General features: G+C 38.7%; 2 protein-coding genes and 1 pseudogene across 6 annotated transcripts in view; 1 reads left to right on the forward strand and 2 right to left on the reverse strand.

The window, feature by feature from the left end:
- Positions 1–11,204, reverse strand: part of HYDIN (HYDIN axonemal central pair apparatus protein) — a 429,838-nt gene extending 418,634 nt beyond the window's left edge. The window contains exon 1 of the mRNA XM_047836101.1: positions 11,136–11,204. The gene's annotated coding sequence lies outside the window, so the exon portion shown is untranslated. The remainder of the gene's footprint in view (positions 1–11,135) is intronic.
- On the reverse strand, positions 3,768–11,440 carry CMTR2 (cap methyltransferase 2). 5 transcript variants are annotated; one of them, XM_047836104.1, is made up of 2 exons: positions 11,305–11,440; positions 3,768–7,303 (listed from the first exon to the last, which is right to left on the reverse strand). In XM_047836104.1, the coding sequence occupies exon 2, from the start codon at positions 7,282–7,284 to the stop codon at positions 4,984–4,986; it is 2,301 nt and encodes a 766-aa protein (XP_047692060.1). In that variant the 5' UTR covers positions 7,285–7,303; positions 11,305–11,440; the 3' UTR covers positions 3,768–4,983. The 5 variants fall into 5 exon arrangements, with proteins under 5 accessions (XP_047692060.1, XP_047692063.1, XP_047692062.1 ...); XM_047836107.1 differs by lacking the exon at positions 11,305–11,440 and adding an exon at positions 11,136–11,267; XM_047836106.1 differs by lacking the exon at positions 11,305–11,440 and adding an exon at positions 11,097–11,236.
- Positions 11,441–11,948: 508 nt separating this feature from the next.
- Positions 11,949–23,005, forward strand: part of LOC125153200 (peptidyl-prolyl cis-trans isomerase A-like) — a 58,689-nt pseudogene continuing 47,632 nt past the window's right edge.

Raw genomic sequence — 23,005 nt, forward strand, 5'->3', positions numbered from 1 at the left:
AGTCTAGTATGAAGACTAATTTTTCAATCTGAAATTCACTGGAAACAACAGAAATTCTCAAAGGCCTAGAGAGTAAAAGCACATCTGTCTTGGCCAGTAAAATAATTTGGTGTTGAATGAAGCACAAGCTTAAATAGCAAAAAGATGTAGATATACATGTAAATAAAATATGTTTATCCACAAAGATCTACAGAATCATTTCAATAAAATGTTCAGCAGAAGGTATAGGAATAATTTAGAGGAAAAGAACAATCTCTACAAATGTTTTCCTTAATTATATCATGACAAATTTAACCTACAAATCAGCAATGTGGCTGCAATATTAAATAATACGTAATACTAAATGTCTGATAACAGCCTACACTGATGCTGCTGCACCTGGCATACAGAAACACAGAATTACACCTAGTGGGTCTATAAAGATACTCTGGAAAGACAGAAAGATCAACACTATTATGGGTGCAACTTGTAAATGAGTATACAACCTATAAGTCACCATCAGCAGATTAGACTTTTAAATAAAATTTTCACTTGAGTAAAATTAAATGCTAACCTAAGCTCAGTGACAGATAATTTCTAAGTATTTTCACTAATAAAGAACAGCTGGCATCTTCACCATATCTGTGGTCATAAAGCAGCTTCACCTCTTCCTAAAACATTCCAGTATACACTTGTCCTTATCCAAAGATAAGTTATTTTTTTCTTCTGTGTTGGCCAAAACTAAGAAAATAAAAATAACAGATTGGGGGTGGGAGGCAGAATTCTTTATTCCAAGATTGCTACTTTATATCAAGAATGCATTGATTAGAAGTGCAAAATAAGCAAGAACTCATTATAAATGTCGAGGATTATTGCTTTAATTACATGCGCTAAAACATACCTACATATCATGACTTACTATATGTTGTATCAAGCTTTTAGTTTACTTGCTACATGGCCATTAGGCCAGCTCTAAAAAATGTTTACCATCCAAATAGAAATTCATTAGGGAATACTGAAAGGTTTGTTTTATGGTTAGTTCTGCTCCTAAGATCAACCTGAAGAGTTTTAATCCAGTAAAAAAAAAAAAAAAAAGGAAAAAGGTGGGGTGACCTATTATCAAATAATAATAGAGTCTCTAGTTTCAATAGTAACTATTCAGTAAACAAATTTTCTGTCAGGCCTTGCACATCTATGTATAATAATTTTTCATCATTTTAACAGAAGATAATATTTACATTAAATCTAAGTTGTGTTCAAAATGTATTAAACAGATAACTAAGGACATTTAAATAAGGCCTAATTATAACAGTTTAATGAATGTTCTTACTTTTTAGAATATAAAAATTAACAAAAAAACCTCTTATGCTTTAAAATCTTTGTAAGTATGTACAGCTTTTATAAAAAATGATAACCATTTATTGTTTAAAACAATTTTAAAAACTGAAACTCAGCTCAGGTCATGATCGCACAGTTCATAGATTTAAGCCACATGTCTAGCTCAGAGCTGGCAACGCAGATCCTGCTTGGGATTCTGTCTCCCTCTCTCTGCCCCTCCCCTACTTGAGCTCTCTCACTCACACAAAATAAACATTCTTTCTTTATTTATTTTTTTCAACGTTTATTTATTTCTGGGACAGAGAGAGACAGAGCATGAACGGGGGAGGGGCAGAGGGAGAGGGAGACACAGAATCGGAAACAGGCTCCAGGCTCTGAGCCATCAGCCCAGAGCCTGACGCGGGCCTCGAACTCACGGACCGCGAGATCGTGACTTGGCTGAAGTCGGACGCTTAACCGACTGCCACCACCCAGGCGCCCCAAATAAACATTCTTTAAAAAATAAAAATAAAAATGTGCTATTTCTTACTTTCACCTTAGAAAGCAAAAATACACTAAATATCAGTGTTACCCTTTTGTTTTCAAATCAATTTAAATATGGAAAAGTATTTAAACAAAGAAAAAAGATTTTGGTTGGGTTTATAAACATTTTCATTTCTAAAAATGTGAAAATGTAAGGGATTAACTGATTTCATTTGCCCGCCACAGCAATATAATTATAATGACCTCAACTGCAAATGAAAAATAAGGCCTACATATTTTTTAATATCTGGTATATTTTCATCAAAAATATGTAAAACAACAAGGGGTGCCTGGGTAGTTCAGTTGGTTGAGCATCCACTCTGTCCCTCACTCTCTGACCCTCCCCAACTTGTGCTCCCTCAAAAATAAAACATTAAAAAAAAAAAGCTAAAATTAAAAAAAAAAAAAAAAAAAAAACAAGTAAAACAACAAAAGCATCAATCAACATTTTTTTTTCACCTCTCCCTAATATTTTAAACTTGCTTCTTTCATTCCACTCCAAGATCTTTGGAGTAGAAAAAATTTGAATACAAATTTTAATTTTTTTCAATGTTTATTATTTTTGAGAGAGACAGAGACAGAGCATGACCAGGGGAGGGGCAGAGAGGGACACACAGAACCTGAAGCAGGCTCCAGGCTCTGAGCTGTCAGCACAGAGCTCAAAGCGGGGCTCAAACTCACAAGCCATGAGATCATGACCTGTGCCCAAGTCTGATGCCCAACCAACTGAGCCACCCAGGTGCGCCTTTAATACAAATATTTTTAAACAAAATAAAGTATACAAATTCAGATTTTTAATTTATTCCAGAAAATATATTTTCAATGCATTTAAATATTTAAGTAATATTAGGATAATATATAAAAGCCCTCACTAGAATATAAAACTGACTTTTTTCTTAGGGAGGACAAAAATTAATACTGAAGAAATTACATTTATAAGACCTCTTTCTCATCTAAGTCTTTTAGGAAACACATTTTGTGAAGTTTAAATTTTCTGGCTGTTTAGATCTACAAAAAAAAAAATTTTTTTTTTCAAATAACAGTAACTACCTTGATATACAAACCATCCCTCACCTTACTGTCTTCTTGTCATTCATTTTTTGGACAGCATTTTTCCTCCCCTTTTTCTCAAAGAGAAATTCCTCTAAATCATTGGTACCTGTCAGCCACATCCAGTTCAGTTTGAACCTTCAACTCCTATCTCACCTGTATAGAGCAAATCTGAATCCAACCAATCAGATGAACAGCAACTGATTCCAAGAGCCAAGTTAAATACCAAAATATATTCGAATAAACACCAGTATGCTATACATCCCGACAGTGATTAGTGTTTAAAAAAACAAAACAAAATACACACACACACAACAACAACAACTAAGCATTCAGTACTTATTTGAGACGCTTAAAACAAAGTTTTAATACCAGAACCTGTACCTAGGCTTTCAACTTCATTCCAACGAACTGGTTAAAAAAAAAAAAACAAAAATAAACTGTGTCATTATATTAGACCAAACCAACCAAGGCATAAAGACTATTAAGTACAAAATGGTTTTCCAAGAGTGATTTTTAATTCTCTCCTAGTAACCAATTTTCTGTCAGATTTTTATCATTATACAACTGGAACCGTTTCCATAAAGTCACCCACCAATAAGAAATTACAATTCTTTTGGAAATCTCCCTCCAGGCTTCCGTACCCCCTTTGGCAAGAACTCAATCTACCCCCTTCTCCTCCCTAAGTATTCAGTTTCTTTCCCGAAGTAGAAATTCCATAAATATTACAATATTAAGAATTAAATTTTAATGAATACATATCAGAGGAAATGAAAGAACATTAACTCCCATTCAAACCTCCCTTAAAAAAAAAATGTTTCCAAGTTATATTTTTAACTTCCCCCATGATTCTCTTTAAAAAAGACGAACACAAAATCTCTCTGCTAATGACTTTATTCATGAATCTATAATGTAGCTCAAAATAGCAAAGAACATTCTAAAAATTCAGATTAATATTTATCAACCAAATACATGAGAGAATACACCTAGTTTTTATAACACAAATGTCTAAAATGCACATGTGAGAGTACACTCTCCACTTTGTGTAATTTCAAAGTAATGAAGATTTGCTTAATACAGTTTGCCAGAAAAGCTCATTTACGTGGTCGAATACATATAATTTAAAAGCAATCAGACATAACTGATAAAATAACCATCTTACGGTTAATCTTTTAATAAAGTGCTACTTTCATACTGAAAAAAGAAATAAAATTAAAAATTTTGAAATGTTGAATCATCATTCTGGAAGTGTTAAAATTTTTCTTTAGGGTTCACTACGTTCATCACATTCATACATCTCCAATATGAGACCTTACACACTATTTTGCAATCTAAAAAAATCCTTTAGTTCACAGATTATTTCCTGGAAGTTAAAAATTACTACATGATTGCTAAATGAAGCTTTTCGTGATACATATGTGTATTAGCCACAGTGATTTTTCATTGTTTTAAACATGATCTTTGGTTTGAAGTTGTCCTGGATGGACTAGCTGGATGGCTGTGGTTAGTGAAATATTTATAAAACAGCACACTAGCTTCATTTAAACCACACCAGTAAATTGGGTCAGTGGCTTAAAGGCAAGGAATGGCACATATTCAGCATCTGGCAAAAGGAGTTCCCCGAATCCATAAGTGACGTGGTCAGGAGTAAAGAAAACTGGTGCAGCTGAGGTTTTCACCTCCTTTCATCAAAGACGTCTATCAATTTATTAACAGCATTATCCACTGAGGAAATCAGTTGGGAAAAAATCTAATTTGAATGAAGGCACATGGGTGCAAATCTTAAACAGATAAGTACGACCAACAAAACTGCTTAAATAAGTATGGGTGTGTCCACCCCATCCACCCACACACATCTCACGTCTGAGGTTGAGTTTCATCACTGCATAGACTGCACCACATGGAAAACTCTATGCCTATGGGCATATATATGAGATCAGAACTAGCTGGTGGTTTTCCAGAAATAATGAGACTTTCAATGAGGCAAAAGTTGGCCTTTCCCTCAAATGAAAGGTTTTAAATTAATAGCAAAAGACTACAATAACAGTGGAAACTGTAAGAAGTCATAAAGTTAAATCTCAGAAAGTTTCAATTTCATAGCTGAAGGCTGCTGATGATTTCTTCTCTCTCTCCTTGAATAATCACATGCAAATGCCTTTTAGCAATGGCAGCATTCAAATCCCACAAAAAATCAAGCAGTGCCCCCTTAAGGAGCACCTCCATTGGCACAAACTGTAAAACCTGCTGGGGTGCATCAGAATTCAGCAAAGAGCTCAACAAGTCATTCACATTCTGCAGATACTGGAAAACTGGATTCGGAAGGTCCTGGTAACCCACACACAGCAGGACTGCACAGGTCTTCAGGGGCTCAGAGGAAGTGGGACAAGAAAATGTGATGAATCTAAAACAATTGTGGAGTACAAAAATCAAACCAGCCATAAATCTCGTAAAACAAGAAAGTACAGGCAAAATCATAGCATCTCCTGTCTGAAGCTGCTGCAACGCACGTAGAAAGCAGTCCAAAAACAGCTGCTGGTAAATTGGGTCTCCATCATGAAGCAACGAACACCTGCAAGTCATGAGTTCCGCTGGTTCCAAGAACTGAACTTCCAACGGTATATGCGTTTTGATGTCACTGAGGGTTGGAAAGCCCACAAGCAGGCACTTTATTCGGTTGCTGGGTTCTACGACCTGCTCATCCTGAAGGCACTTGGTAAGGCTAAACAACTCAGTAAATATCAGTTCTTCAGTAAAAATATGACAAGAACAATAATCCTGCTGTTTGGGCCAGAACTTGGAATCCAAATTCAAGTTTCCTCCTAATGACTTTTCAATTGCTTCATTAAGAGCCTTTAAAATTTCACCATCACAGAAAGGAGAACACTTTACCTTTGGCAGTTTCTTTCCCTCTAAAATATGCCATAAGTGACACTCAAGACTGGAAGCTGTCCCTTCTAAGAGAGAACTCTGCCCAGAATGATACACAGCATGTTCTTCCGCCCAACTATTAAAGTATCCTTTGGCCACCTTATCTTTCCATGAAAGGGTTTCCAGCATTTTCCTTTCATTATAGGTTTTAAAATATCTGTTCCTCTGCCCAAACCGTTTTGTATTTGTACTACAACCAATACTAGATTTTTTCACTAGCCATTTATTTCTGGAAAGAGGCTTCAACTGAAACTTTTCCATAAAATATTGAACAGCACAGTCCCTTAAAGTATTCAGTTTTGTTTGTTCCCCTTTTCCCATGCACTGAAACAGACGAATGTTCTCAGAAATAGTCTCTAGCTGGTATTTATGAAAGAACATACAACATTCTTCATGCCTTTTAAGAAAAGATTCGGGAATCACATGATGGGGAAAGAGAGCTTTCTGGGTCATTTCAGTCCCAAAGTTCAGCACCATCTTAGATAACAGAGGATGGATTGCCTCTCTTCCCTTATAACGGAGACATACCACATAGACTTCTGAGTTTCCTGCCTTGCTAGTAGCAGGTTTGAAAACATGGACTTGGTCAAAAGAACAGTTTAGCAGGTACATCAGGTTTATGGAACAATGTTCAAACAAAGTAAACATCTTCAGAACAAAAGAGCCACCATTTCCAAGAGTTGTCAGAGCAGTGACAACTTCACAGTAATGCAAAGAAGAGACTAAAGCTTCTTGTTCACCTGGGTTTCCTTGGCAATCAAAACTCCCATCTGCAGTGATCAAGTGAATGGTAGCCATGTTGCTTATGAAATTCTGAAGTCCAGTCAGATATTTCAAGTTCATGATATCACCGGTGTTATCTGGACCAAAGTACCACCAATGCAAGGTATTTGCTATAAGTCGGTCATCCATAATCATCATAAGATTGTCATTTGCTTCATGGTATGGATTCAAAGTATTAGCTACCCAACTCCAATCACAGGGGAACCGATGGGATTTTAAGTAGTGATTGAGACTAGCTATAAAAGCTCCAGGAGCTTCACAAAGGTGTAGGGAATTCAGTTTTCCATTCTGAAAAGCTTCCTGTGGAATAAGTGGAAAGCTGCACAAAATTTCATGAAACTTACACCACGCTTGAGTACAAAGTTCAGCGTTCACAGATTTTTTCACATGAGAAATTATTTTTCCAGCTTTATTGGTAAAAGCAGTGTGTTCATGCCACTCATCCAATTTCTTGTCACTCAGTAGGTTTTTTACTTCATTTAGGGAGTTCTTCAAATCAAGCAATGCATTAAATTCCGTGTGGTCACAAGTGAAAATCTCACCAGGATCTGGTAATTGCCACTCGTTATTAAGTGGCTTGCCATAAGAAAAGTTCTTGGCAAAGAGTTCAAAAATGTCAGCAACAACATCTGGGCTGAATGTCTCAGGACTTGAACCCAGGGGTGGTTTTCTGCACTTACTCATTTTCAAATTAAATTAAAATCTAGAAAAAGAAAACACACAATTAAATGAATCAAATTTATTAGAGAGTGAAATCTCATCCACAGCAAATCAGATCACACTCATGACAAACTGCATAAAATGGGAAAGCTAATGTCAGCACATGCTGTTACATAATGAGACAATTTGGAATAAAGAAAAAGTAAAGGCTTTCATACCCAACAGATCTGAGCTCAATTTCCAACTCTGCAACTTAGCTACAAAGTAGCCTTGGGAAAATTACATCTTTGAGTCTGTTTCTTATTTAGGGTATCATTTTTTTTAGATAAGGATAGAACATGCTAGCATATAAAAAGCATATACCGAAGAATAATCATCAGTGATGGCAGCTCCTATTGCCATATTAATCCATCTAGCTCCTCCCAAAGTTTTCCTCTACCCACATGGCCCCAAACACACTCTCAGACTAAGATTCAGCCCTTAACACGACCTTTGATCAAGCTTTAACAAGCGACTTTTAGCTTTTTTTGTTGTTTAAGTTTTTATTTATTTGAGAGACAGAGAGATAGAGAGAGAACATGCACACAAGCTGAGGAGAGGCAGAGAGAAGGAGAGACAGAATCCCAAGCAGGCTCCATGCCATCAGCACAGAGCCAAATAGGGGGCTCAAACTCACAAACTGTGAGATCATGACTTGAGCCAAGCTCAAGAGTTGAATGCTTAACCAACTGCACCACACAGGTGCCCCAAGACTTCCAGTTTTTGAGTTCCTTCTGAATCTCACCTCCTTCCAGGAGAAGATTCTACACCTAAACCCAGTACTAATATTGCTACCAGACGTCTCTGCCACCACACACTTATTTACCTATAAACACTGTCAAATACATCCTTCATCCAGATCTCACACTCTTGCTAAAACATGCACTTTGGTGGTGCCAAATCACTTTCATAAGCCACCTACTAACACTCATCATCATACTGCTTGTTGACTGTGGTGTACTTGACTGGTCAGTCTCTATTCAGTTCAATGCTGAAAGTGAACTATAGTTCAAACTGGCATGTCCATAAACTAGATTCTTGTCTCATCTGGTCAGACAGCTCCATACTTCGACTATATTTCTTCTTGCCACGTAACACACTTTGGGGCGCCTGGGTGGCTCAGTCAGTTAAGCATCCAACTTTGGCTCAGGTCACGATCTCATGGTTCGTGAGTCTGAGCCCCACATCAGGCTCTGAACTGACAGGGCAGAGCCTGCTTGGGATTTTCTCTCTCCCTCTCTCTTTGTCCCTCCTCACTCACGCTTTGTCTCTCGCTCAAAATAATCTTAAAAAAAAAAAAAAAAACAAAAACAAAACAAGAAAAGTAACACACTTCGATAGAAGATCTTTAAATTGAAGAAATATTCGCAATGAATATACAAATTACAAATAGTCACCCTACATCTTGTGGTCTAACACTAAGAAACCAAAAACACTTGTCCAATGGAGAAGGAAAGAGATATAAGAGAAAGATACATGGCCTGATGGCATAGTGTTGGGTAAAGTCATAAATTCCAGCAGAGAGAGCTATGAGTATTACATAGTACTTGTCAGCTCAATGTTAATCAATAGGTGTTTTAGTTCATAAGTTCCACATTTCTCAGCATATTCAAAAAGAATCTAAATTTGTCAAACAAAAAATTCACAACCACTGTCCCACAAAAAGCCAACATTTGATAATTAAAATGGGAAATAAAGATGAGCTAATGCCACAATAAATACAATAATATCTAGAAGACTGTATTCTATTAGCATTTACTTTGTACTGTTCTTTTGGCAGTTCTTTTATATTTTGTTTAAATTATTTACAATCCTGTCTATTCTACTAGCTTGTAAGCTTCTTGAAGTAACAAGTATCTTCTTAGTCATGTTTGCCACAGTATATTTGCCATACATGTAAATTACAGCTAACAGTCACATGTGTCCATCAATATCTTTTTCTCAAAGCTTTTTTTTCACTGTTAGATGCTGTATTCAGACAAATTCTGAAAGAAGGCAAAAATGGGGCATTGATACATTCACTAAAATCCTAAATGAAAGCAAATGAAAGTTTATTACAAGTTATTCTATCTTAATTTACACTGTGCTTACTGGAAACTACAACCATGTTTAGACTGCAACTATATTCTACTTTGGAAAAAGTCTGACTTTAGTCATTTACTTCACATATTAATTAATGGCATAAGGAAGCTCTGAAATGTTGCCTAAGATAATACATAATACTTTCACATGAGAAAAACTAAAGTGATTCAAACATTCCATTGTTCTTCCTGACTACACCGGTGGTACACAAATCAAGATTATGTCTTATATATTTATATATAAAATACTTATCTTGAATATATATATATATATATATATATATATATATATATACCCACACACACATACACACACACATACACACACACACACATACATAGAACTTGAAAAATATGTATATATGTAAATACTGTATTTTCAGGTCTATAACCCGAACTTTGTTTCCTCCTATCAAATTCCCAGAATCCAACCACTTCTCACCCACCTCCAGATACCAGCTTCCTGATTGTAGACAGTGTCAACTCTCTGCTGGATTACTGCCATAGCCTTCTAACTGGTCTCTTCTATCTTTGCCTCCTTTGGCTCCCAAATAAATGCCACAGTCCTTACAGTAGTCTACAATGCTCTTGAAGATTTCTGCCTTCCAGCCCCAACCTATCTCTAACCTGATTGTCTACTAACCCTCCAATTCATTCTGCTCCAACCACATAAACTTTCTGTTCACTGAAACACGAGGCACACTGCAACCTGCAAATCCTTTGCACTGGTCAATCCCTCTGCCTGGAATGCTCTTTCTTCAGAGTACCTGCATAGCTAACTCCCTCACCTCCTTCAAGTATTTAATCAAGTGTAATTTTTCTATGAGACCTACCCTGACATCCTAATTGCATCTTACACTAACAATGGTAAAGGTAAGGATCTTGCTGTACTTTTTTTCTTTCCATGACACTCTTTTCTTTCTAACATTAAATCTGCTTATTGTTTATTATTGTCTTCCCCAAAGTAGAATCTAAGCTCCACAGGGCAAGGATCTTTTGTTTTGGTGACTCATGTATCACCCCGAGGTTAAAACAGTGCTTAAGGTACACAGTAAACCCTCTGTGAGTATCTAATAAACAAACGTATATTATACTTAGCACAAACAGCTCTCCTCTAGGTTCCGAATATGAGTCATAACTTCAGCACTTCAATGCATGAGCAAAAATTAAAAAACAAACAAAACACGTGGTTTACAGACTACAGAAAAAAAGTTTCCAGTATGTGTTCCTCTGGCCCTTCCATTAAGCACTGCTTAGAACTTTCTGGCATCATAATTCTGCTGAGGGTCAGTATTACCGTTCTTAATTTACATATTCGAGTAGAAAGTCATGCCCGCCCCGCCCCCCCCCCCCCCCCCCCGCCCAAAGCCACAAAGGAAAATACCTGCAAAATCCGTGGGCCTGACACAAACCCCACAAGATCTTATCAACAGGCTCTCTTCAATTAACGCTTACAAAGGAGTTTTACAAGTGTTTCTGGCAACTCCTCTTCCCAGCAACCGTGAAAATAATAGAGTGCATCTAGCGCTTTACTTTGGGCCAGGGGCAGCCAAGATCTCGTTTCACCTGATGGGGCTGAGTCTCCAGCTATATTCAAGCGGCCCGAGCCCTCCTGACGAGGAAGAACCTCAGTCCCAGGCCCTGCCTCATCCTCTGGAAAGTCGAAGGAAGACCCGGGCTCGGAAGCCGGGTCTGATTACCTTCGCTTACGCCCACCTTGGCTCCCCGAGTCTACAGAGACAGCGCTTCACTCACTCTCCCCACTCTAGGAAACCATCCTCCACTTCCGCTCCCGGAGCTGCTTCCCGGAACGGTCGCTCGTAGGGTATACGGCGCCCCCCGCCGCAGCGAAGGCAGGTTGTGCGCCAGAAGACAAGGAAGGAAGCCCGGACCCGCCCTCTCGACACCAGGACCCGGAACCCACCTCCAGGGCGCGCCGCCGCCCGTCGCCGGCCGACGACGGCCCGAGAGCCCTGAGAGACGCACTGCGCACGCGCTTCACAGCCGAGTGGGGCTAGCGTCACGCGTCAACGTTACGTACGCCGGCAACTCTAGCAGTGCCCGGGCCCAGGCTCTCTATAGGTTTCTTTTCTCGCCAAGTCCGGAGGAGGAAAGGCGTCTGTGGCAACGGAAACCGCTCGAGGAGGCGGGGCGTCCTTTGGCCCCGCCCCTTCGGTGTAGATGTGGGCGGGGCAAATCCGTCCGAGACACTCCAGCTCCGCCCACCCAGACCCTGAGTCGGGAAGGTTTTCCAAAGTTACTAGGCAGAAGTTGGTTCCTAGTACGCAGGCTGAATTAAAACTGAAACTCGAAAGACAATATGAGGTTAAAAGCCAAACTAGGCCAACTGCGACGTAATACTCTGTTATAACATATATATGTTTATAAACCAGAAAGGAAAAAACAATCTCAAAGGAAAATTAGAAAAAAATTCAAACAGACCATCTAAAACCAGTAAAATAGCGACTAAGGATGTACAAAACTTTTTGGCCTATTATAAAAGAAAGACATGGAAATGAAAATAAGTTTCATTTTCACCTGATTTAGCAAAGATTAAAAGGATTCATAATGGCCACTATTGGTGAGAATAAGGAGAAACCGGTTTATATACCGGTTGTGCATGGGGGTAAACATTGGCATAAACTTCACAGATGGCAAACTTTAAAACGGCCTTGCACCCCAGCTGGGTAATTCCCGCTCCAAGAAATTTATCCTTAGGAAACGCAACATAACCAGCCCTCACTTTGGACAAAATATTCATCTCCTTATATCAACAATAACAAAAACTCTAAATATTGACCTTAAGGGGATTAATTAAATTCTTTGTGATACAGGGATTCCTGGGTGGCTGAGTAGGTTAAGCGTCCAACTTTGGCTCAGGTCATAATCTCACTGTTGTGAGTTCGAGCCCCCCCCACTGGGGCGGCTGACAGCACTGAGCCTGGAGCCTGGAGCCTGCTTCAAATTCTGTGTCTCCTTCTCTCTCTGACCCTCCCCCTCTCGCACTCTGTCTTGCTCTCAAAAATAAATAAATAAAACATTTTTAAAAAATGATTTGTGATACATCCATATAATGGGATATCATTCAGCCAATAATATGGTTATGTGTGGCAACACTATTGCATAAAAATAGAATATAGAGCTGTGTGTAAAGTTTGAACCATTCATGTAAATTATGTAAAAAAAAAAAAAAATATATATATATATATATATACACACACACACATTATTTTCTAATTCCTCCTGGATGTCCATCAATAAAGAAAATTGTCTTTTCAAAAAATGAGTCTAGGACATTTGGATATTCATATGGAAAAAATTTTATTTGGATTCTTACATTATAAAAATACATTTCATTTGGGATGCCAATCTATATTTTAAAAGTCAAAAAACTTTCAGGGCGCCTGGGTGGCTCAGTCAGTTAAGCGCCCACTCTTTATTTTGGCTCAGGTCATGCTCTCATGGTTCACGTAATCAAGCCCCATGTTGGGCTCTGCACTGACAGCACAGAACCTGCTTGGGATCCTCCCTCCCCGATTCAAGTGGCTGGAGCCCCTCCCCTATGCACGTGTGCACGCACTCTCTCAAAATAAATAAAAAATAAACTTAAAAAAATTAAAAAGTCAAACAATTATTTTAGCAGAAAACATAAGAAAACAGCTTTGTGACCATGAAGTAGGCAAAAGTATACAAGTCAGAAAAAGCACTAATCATAAAGGAAAATTATATAAACTGAACCATACTAAAATTAAGAATATCTATTCACCGTAAGATATCATTGGGAGTGAAAAGACAACATACAGAGTGGGAGAAGATATTTACAATATATACATATGACAAAGGACTTGTATCCAAAATATATCACTCTATATATGTTATATATATATATATATATATATATATATATATATATATACACATATGAAATTAGGGGAGAAAAAATGTTTTCCTTCTACCCTTCTAGGTTCTCTGCTGGGGCTCTGTAACAAAAGATATATTAACAAGAGAAAAGCATGTGAATTTACTAACATTTTATGTGACCAGGAGCCTCCACAAGGAAATGAAGATCTGAAGAAACCATTAAAACTGAGTGTTTTCATACTAAGTTTGATGAGGAGTGGAAAGTTGTGGGGAAATGTGACAAATGAGTATGAGCTAAGAGTAGTACACAGGGGGAAATTTAGGCAAGGCATGTTCATCCAGATTCCTCTTGGAGTCCTTCCAACTTCAGAAATAAGAATATTCCTTTCCTCCAGGTATAGGGAGGGCATATCTTCCATGAGGATCTTGTGAGCTGCTTCAGGGCAAGGTCAGAGAGTCCTTCCTACACCTGCCATTTCTCAAATTCCTTCAGCTTAAAATACTTAATATGCCAATCAACATATTTTGGGGCAGCATGTTCTGAACCCTGTCAATATTCACCCATGTTGTTTTATGTATCTGTAGTTCATTCCTTTTTATTGCTAAGTAGTATGCCATTGTATGGATAAACCACAATTTAGTTATCTATTCTCTTACTGATGGACATTTGAGTTCTGTTTCCAGATTGAGGCTATTGTGAATAAACCTGCTACGAATATTCTAGTACAAGACATTTTTGTAAGTGTATGTTTTCTTTACTTTTAGGTGAATACCTAGGCATGGAATGAATGGCTGGGTCATAGAGTAGATCAGGGTTTCTCAGCTCAGCATTAATGTCATTTTGAGAATCACGGAAGCATATCTATGTGTAACTTTGAAGAAACCTCCAAAAAATTTTCCCAGAGTGCTTGAACGATTTTGCATCCCTACCTACAATACCTAAGAATTCTGGGCCTTACAGACACGGTCCAGCCGTGGTCAACCCACATTGTTCTTGGACGTTGCCATGGATGGTGAGCCCTTGGGCTGCATCCCCACTGAGCTGTTGGCAGACAAAGCTCCAAAGACAGCAGAAAACTTTCATGCTCTGAGCACTGAGGAGAAAGGATTTGGTTATAAAGTTTTCTGCTTGGACAGTATTATTCTGGGATTTATGTGCCATGGTGGTGCCTTAATACCATAACGGCACTGGCAGCAAGTCCATCTATGGGGAGAAATTTGATGAGAATTTCATCCTGAAGCATATCGATCCTGGCATCTTGCCCTTGGCAAATGTTGGACCCAACACAAATGGTTCCCAGTGTTTCATCTACACTGCCAAATCTGAGTGATTGGATAGCAAGCGTGTGGTCTTTGGCAAGGAGAAACAGGGCATGACTATTGTGGAAGCTATCTGGAACACCTTGGATCCAGGAATGGCAAAACCAGCAAGAAAATCAACACTGCTGGGGTGCCTGGGTGGCTCAGTTGGTTAATCGACCGACTTCGGCTCAGGTCATGATCTTGCAGTTTATGAGTTCGAGCCCTGCATCAGGCTCTGTGCTGACATCTCAGAGCCTGGAGCCTGCTTCAGATTCTATGTCTGCCCCTCTCTCTACCCCTCCTCTGTTCACATTCTGTGCCTCTCTGTCTCTCAATAATAAATAAATGTTAAAAAAATAATTAAAAAAAAGAGAATCAACATTGCTGATGTGGACAAATCTAATAAATTTGACTTGTGTCATATCTTAACCGCCAGCTCATTCCTTCTGTAGCTTAGGAGAGCACCCCTTCACCCTCATCTCCTCAAAATATCCCATAATCTTTGTGTTCCTTGGGGCAGTTCTATGGTTCACATATTTTTCTTATCCTCCTCTACATCAAGTTCGATTGCAGAGTTCAGTTTATGATTATGAAATAAAAACTAAACAACAACAAAGAATTCTGGTTACTTCACATCGTCACCAACTTTTGCTGTTGTGAGTCTTTGTCATTTTACCTATTGGTGGGAAGTGGTTGCTTTTTTACATCTGATTCTTAACAAACATTAATTAAAAATGAAGATCTGTGGATATTGTTCTTTTATGGGACTAGATACTAGATGAAGGATATATGGTCTCTTAAATACAATTACTATGTTCCCTGAGGTTTATAAATATTATCAGGAATATTCCAAACAACAAAACATACTGAACTTTACTAAAATAATCACATTAGATGAGCATTGAGGAGGGCAGTTGTTGGGATGAGCACTGGGTGTTGTATGGAAACCAGTTTGTCAATAAATTATATTTTAAAAATTAATTAATTAAATTAACATTTGTTGAGTACATAAATTAACATTTGTTGAGTTCAGCACTAAGCACTGAAAACTTCCCCTTTTTTAATCCTTTAATCCTCTCAACAACTCCATGAAGTAGATATGTGTATTGTCCCCCTTTTATAAACAGAGAAATCAAGGACCAAAGTGATTAAGCAATTTGCTAAAGATCATAGAGTCAGCAAGTAGCAGAGTCAGGGTTTGGACCTAGATGTGCCTAATTCCAAGGCCAATCTGTTCTGCAGAGAATTCCTAGAAATTGCATCCAGTAATTTAAAAACAACTTGATTGTCCGCATCCATGGCCAGAAATGTTTATATGAGGCCAGTGATTTTATTAAAAATGATCAGTTTTAGGGCACGTGGATTGCTCAGTCAGTTAAGCACTTTTAAGTCACTCTTGATTTTGGCTGAGGTCATTATCTCACAGTTCATGGGATTGAGCCCTGTGTCCCTGCTTCTCTCTCTCCCTCTCTCTCTCTGTCTCCCCAGCTCATTCTCTCTCTCTCAAAAATAAGCATTAAAAAAAAAAAAAAAAATATATATATATATATATATATAAATGATGAGTTTCATTTATTTTATCCTAAAAGCAGGAGGGTTTGCAAAAATTTTTGGAAAAGATGAAATGTTATAAATGGATGAAACTGGCATCTGAAACTTTAAAAAACTCAAGGAAATTAACCAAGCCCTGCAACTTTGAAATACATACATACATATATATGTATTTATCTGAGTGGAAGCTAGCTACAATTAGTTATTCTTTCCGATTCCTGAGCATTCTTTATACTCAACTGGCATGACAATGAGAACAGAAGTAGCATACAAGAATTAAAACAACCAGCTCCCCTTTCTCTGCTCTGATTATACTTCTCTGCCAAAGCAAACAGAAACTAAACTGCTTCTGTGGTCATTTATCACCAATCAACTTGCTGAGTCTCTAATTACATCTTCAGACAGATTCTGTGAGGTGACAGTGTATAAATCATGGTTCCAAAATCCCAGAGGGAGTTGTCTGAGATGATGGAAATGTTCTATAGCTTGCTAAGAAGGTTTAAGAGGTACATGCACCTGTCAAAATTTATCAAATGGTATAATTAAGATTTGAGGATTTCACTACACATAAATGTTACCTTAAAAAAAAAAGCCATGGGGCGCCTGGGTGGCACAGTCGGTTAAGCGTCCGACTTCAGCCAGGTCACGATCTCGCGGTCCGTGAGTTCGAGCCCCGCGTCGGGCTCTGGGCTGATGGCTCAGAGCCTGGAGCCTGTTTCCGATTCTGTGTCTCCCTCTCTCTCTGCTCCACCCCCGTTCATGCTCTGTCTCTCTCTGTCCCAAAAATAAATTTTAAAAAAACGTTGAAAAAAAAAAATTAAAAAAAAAAAGCCATAAACAAATATTGAACTGTAGTTACCCACATGCATGCTGAAGTGTTTAGAAAGAAGTGTACTGACATCTTACTTTGAAGTGCACCACACACAAGATGGATCATAAACAGAGGGATGGATTGGTGGTGAAGTGAGTATAGTATGATGTTCACAACTGTAGAATCTAGATGGTGGCCGCATGGCTGTGCACTAATTCCTTCAGCTTTCCTCTGGTGAAATTTTTTTCATAGTAAACAGTGGGAGAAATAAACAGAGATTCGCATCATAAAAGGTAGGAATGGCACCTCTTCTTACTAAAAAAATACATGCAAGAGTATCTAGTATTTCCCATTAGTACAGGAAACAGAAGCTCTGAATGAAATGCAAAAGTATTTCCCATTAACATAGGAAACAGAAGCTCTGAATGAGCTTTAAGTGAACAGCACTGGATCTGGCAGCAACCAGGCCAATGTTCTTATGGTTCAGTCATTTGATCCACGTATCTGATTTGGTGAACACCATTCAGGCTTGGTTTTGACCATTACACGATCTTAAAGTGTTCCTATTCTTTGCCACAGAGTGTTCCAGTTCAATCTCTTCTTGCCACCTGGAATGGACCATTGTTTACTGGCAGCACACCAGGGCACCTGGGTGGCTAAGTTGGTTAAATGTTCGACTCTTGATTTTGGCTCAGGTCACAGTTTGTGGATTCGATCCCTGCATCTGGCTCCATAGTGACAGCGTGGAGGCTGCTTGGGATTCTCTGTCTCCCTCTCTCCCTGCCCCTCCCCTGCTCATGCTCTCTTTCTCTCTCTCAAAATAAATAAACATTTAAAAAAGTACAATAAAGGGGCGCCTGGGTGGCTCAGTCGGTTGAGGGTCCGACTTTGGCTCAGGTCATGATCTCACAGCTAGTGAGTTCGAGCCCTGTGTCAGGCTCTGTGCTGACAGCTCAGAGCCTGGAGCCTGCTTCAGATTCTGTGTCTCCCTCTCTCTCTGCCCCTAACCCACTCGCATTCTGTCTCTGTCTCTCATAAATAAATAAATAAATAAATAAATAAATAAATAAGTAAGTAAGTAAGTAAGTAAGTAAGTAAAATAAAGGCAGCAAACCAAGGAAGGGAACACTGACACTGAAATTCTACAAGTCAGCAAAGGTTATAAACCTGATCATAATTGTTCCAATTTCCCTCATGATCATCTTCACTAGGTCTTTAGATTGCATTCTGATCAAAATTCTCACACAGCACCTTAAGCTGTTGAAATACAATGTTAAAAAGAGAAAACATAGTAAAAGTTAAAAGCAATTTGTCTACTCAACTATCAAGTAGAGCATCTACATTGTGGTATTTGTGGGAAAGTGCTTGAAAATAGCCTGAAATCTCTTCTTTCTTACTGTTTAGGAACTAAACGAGATTATTAAAACAAATCAATTAATTTTTAGGCATAAACGCAAAATTGTAAACATCAGCTTATGAAAGCAGTTTTTGTCTATTTTTGGTGTTGTAATATGTAGTTAAACCTCATTCTGCATTTTAATAAACATTCAGGACTATGATGCAGAATGAAATGTCTTTCTCAAAACTTATTTTTTAGCAATTCATTTGTTTCCTTACATAGTTAAAGTAAACAGATTGAGTCTACTCAATTGAGTAGTAACTCGATTGAATTACTAAAGGGGGAAAAGTAAAAATGTGTTTTATATTTTAGATGAACTTTAATATTCATAATACAATCATTAATAATATGCCAACCTAAAATACTTATTTACTTAAAATCATTTCTTTATTTTATTCATGTAAAAATGACCAAAATGACTTTTTAAAAAATTCTTAAGGGTTTAAGAAACAATATATATTATTGTGAGATGGGCACAGTTTAAAAAAAAAAGGTTGGTAAACACTGGCATATGGACTAGAACACAAGACGTGGCCTACCCTCGAAGCCTTAATCATTTCATTGCAGACACAAGATGTTTAAAAATAAATAACACTATATGACTAAGTGCTCTATTGTACGGTACAGATTAAGGGTTGTGGAAGTCTAAAGATGGGAGACATAGCAGGGAAAAGATGGGGGAAAGAGACTCTAATTTTTGTGTTAAAAGGTTGCTGTTATTTGGGTACAGGGAATGCCAGTCAAACTTAGGAAAAATAATGTGGGTGAGAAGACAGACAAGAAGAAGGGAAAATAGACAAAAGGGATGGAAAGTTAAGACTGAAATGCTATATAGGTAGTGTCTCAGGTCAGGCTGCTATAAGAAAATACTATTAGACGGGGTGACTTAAAGAACAAAAACTTAAAAAAAAAAAAAAAAAAAAAGAACAGAAACTTATAACTTATTTCCCCCAGCTCTAGAAGCTGGGAAGTCCAAGATTAAAGTGCTGGATGATTTGGTTCCTGTTGAGGACTCTCTTCCTGGATTGCAGATAGCCACTTTCTCACTGTGTGCCCACATGGCAGGAAGAGAGAGCAAGCATTCTGGTCTCTTCTTATAAGGAGGACACTAACCCTATCACGAGGACCCCACCCTCATGAGCTCATCTAAACCTAATTACCTCCCAATGGCAAAGGCTGCATCTCCAAACACCATCACATTGGGGGCTAGAGTTTTAACATATGAGTTTTGTGGGGACACAATTCAATCCATAGCAAGTAGTGAAGAGCCAGAATATAGAGAACCATGGAAGCCAGACTAAGGTGCCAGAATCTGCTGCTATAGGAAATGGTTAAGAGGGGAAAAAATGACTAAGTTTGGTTTAAATAGAGTTAGGGATGATAGTGGAATAGTCAAGCAGAAATATCCAGGAGGGAGTTGGAAATCAACGGGTGGCTGAGGTTCAGGTAAGAAAACTAAAGGAACGTTCAGGGGTGCCTAGGTGGCTCAGTCTGTAAGGCGCCAAACTTCAGCTCAGGTCGTGATCTCGTAGTTCACGAGTTTGAGCCCTGTGTCGGGCTCTGTGCTGACAGCTCAGAGCCTGGAGCCTGCTTGGGATTCTGTGTCTCCCTCTCTCTCTGCCCCTCCCCCACTTGTGCTCTGTCTTCCTCTCTCTCTCTCAAAAATAAATATTTAAAAGAGAAGAAAACTAAAGTAACATTCAACCCTGTGGATTTTTAAGTACCTGCTTTATTATTGTTTATTAACAATGATTATGATACTTAATTCAGAAGTGGAATCAATACCAAAAGTTGTTAAAGCACTAGCCCTGGGGGACTCTTTACTGTTAACAGCTCACCTAGCATTGTCCCTCCTTGGGATCAATATGGCTTCTCATCTTGAACCGTTAGGCACAACATCTCTGACTTTGGAGTACCTGTGTTAGAATATCCACCCACTGGCTACACGGCCTTGGGCAAGCAACACCTGCAAGGGTCACGGTGAGGATTACCAAACTAATGTAAAACACTTAGCACAGGCTCTCGCACTCAGCCGACATCTGATATATGTTAGTTGCTCCTGAACAATGTCTGTTCTTTTCTGGAAGATGGGGTGCTAAATTCAGACTCTCCTTGCAAGGTTCTCCTTTTGCTGTTTCTTCTTATATTCCAAACCCTTAATAGAGGAGGAGAGGAAAAGGAGGGGGATGGGGAGACCAAGGAGAAGAAAGGGAAAAAAGAGAAGACACTTGAGACCAAGTTATTTCATAGCTGTCAGTGAGAAGCTGTCAGATGTATGTGCTTTCTGTTTTCAACAATTTGGGCTGGTTTCAAAGAACAGAAAGAAGACTGGCTGTAAAATGAATGAACACATGAACCAACATGGATGTGTTTCAAAAACATAATGCGGAAAGATAAAGGGAGGCTGCAGAACAGTTTTGCGTTGCCTACCATTTATGTAATGTTTGAAAACACATGAAACAATTCTGTTTCATGTTTATTGATACAAACAGATATAACTGTGTTATAAAAACACAGATGATAAAAACACACTAACTTCCAGAGACTGGCAACTTCTGGGAAGCAAGAGGAGATGGGAAAGAAGCACAAAATGGGTATGAAGGGTATCTGTAAAGTTTTTATTCTTTTTACTAAACTCTGAAGCTATGGCAAGATCTTGGCATCTTTAAAATCTAGGTAGTGGCTACATGGGTGTTATACTATTCTCTTCTCTTTTCTGAATGTTTGAAATATTTCCTAAAAATGTTAAACATAAAAAAGAAAACCATTGGCCTCATTTCTAAATCCACTCAAACTCCCATGCACTTTAGAAACCCATCTGTTCAGCTAAATCACACGTATGCATGATTTTCAGGAATGATTATGCTTCTCCGATTCAATTCGAGAAGAGTATAATGAATCTATTACAAATGGGTTATGTTTTGTGTTAGGTTTACATTACCAAAATATATTCCAAATTCTGATATCTGGGTTGAAATACACATATTATCCTATTATTACATTTTAATGTCATTAACACCAGATTACATCTTGGGTACGTTTTGTGGTTAACAGATTGCTCGTGTGTACCATAAGATCCGCAGTGGGTTTCATCTCAGGGACAAACTCCAACTGAGCGATAGTGGCTGGCCACATCGCTCTGTTTAGACAGTTGGGAAACCACATCTGAGCTCCACAGGAAGGGCAATGGTCAGGTAGGGAGCTGTGTCAAGAGCAGGGTGATGGAAGGTTTCCTATGTGTCCCAATAATATTCCTGACACTTTCCTGATTCTCCCTCCACCTCTCACTGCTCTGTCTCGATCTCCCATCACTTCCCCATTCTAACTTGGTGCTCCTAGAAGTCCCCTCCTTGACTCTCATTGATCTTTACTCATGCTGCAATAATCCCTGACTGGTTTCATACCACAGCAATCCTACACGCTGATGAGTCCCCCTCCTCTTTTATTTTTCTGTGAAGCCTTCCCAGCCCCATCCAGGCTAGGTGAGACACCTCCCTGTGGCACACACACAGCATTTATCTCTAGCTATCCCAACTATTTGTTTACCCATCTATCTCTGCTCTGGGCTTTGAAAGGACAAGACTGGATCTTATTGATCTGCACTCCCAGCTTCTGGCACATAGTAAGCAATCAATAAATGTTTGTTAAATGAAAGAACGATTTAATGAACGGTGTCCTTATTTTGCAGAAAAGGAAACAGACTCAGAGTTGAGATTTTTCTCCAGGTTATACTTCCTCAGAAACCTTCCCATCTTTCCTCCAGGACACAGATTGACAAATATTTTCTGTAGAAGGACCAGATAGTATATATTTTCAGTTTGTGGTCCAGAAGGTCTCTGTCACAACCACTCCACTCTGACGTTGTAGCTAAAAAGCAAATGGAGAGATGGCCATGTTGCAATAAAACTGTATTACAGAAAAAGGCTGGATATGGCCCATGGACCAAAGCTTGTGGCCTTGCTGTAGAAGATGAAAAACAGACCCTCCTACATGTCTACTTGCTTCACTGAACATCTTCTTGGCCTCAACACAAATTCCAGGGTCCTGATCCCAATGTTTCCACAGTGCTCGTTGGAGTTAGATCAATATCCCCTCATATTTCCAAGCCAAGGAATTAAGATAGGCTCGAGAAAAAACTGGCTGCAAAGATGAGACCAGACGGGACAAGAGGAGTTGGTTGAAAATGACCTTTAAGAGACCCAGAGGAATTCAAGCCCAACTTACCCACATTCTCCTTGAACATCCATTTTGAACACTCAACATGTTAAAAAGAAAAGAGGTCCATTTCTTGGGTTCAGTAGACAAAGGAGAAAGGGGAATAAATAACTTTCTTCCATTCTTCTTCACACTCCCTTTTCTGTGTTTCCAAATAACAAGTCTCTTTTTATTTCCCAGAGGCTATTTTAAACTTCTTCCACTCTCATATTTCCTACCCTATTGTCCTTTCATGCATTATCAGGAGATGACCTAACCTCCTCCTTCACAAAGGAAATAAAAGTCATGAAAGAGAACTCCTTCAGAATTCTGCCACTCACCACTGATCCACTGATTCATCTGTATCTATCCTACTCTCTTATCCTTCCTGTCATAATAGAATAGGTGTCTAAGACCAGTCCCTTCTGTTCTCTGTGTCCCAGGTTTTTCTGCCTTCTCAGGGAAACTGATTCCATCAATTCTCTCTGTTTCTGTCTCTCACTCTCC

Source organism: Prionailurus viverrinus, chromosome E2, assembly GCF_022837055.1.
Source record: "Prionailurus viverrinus isolate Anna chromosome E2, UM_Priviv_1.0, whole genome shotgun sequence".
NCBI lineage: Eukaryota > Metazoa > Chordata > Mammalia > Carnivora > Felidae > Prionailurus > Prionailurus viverrinus.

Bases quoted from the DNA above. Each gene is read 5' to 3' on its own strand.
- CMTR2 (XM_047836104.1), bottom strand. From the start codon at position 7,284: ATGAGTAAGTGCAGAAAACCACCCCTGGGTTCAAGTCCTGAGACATTC.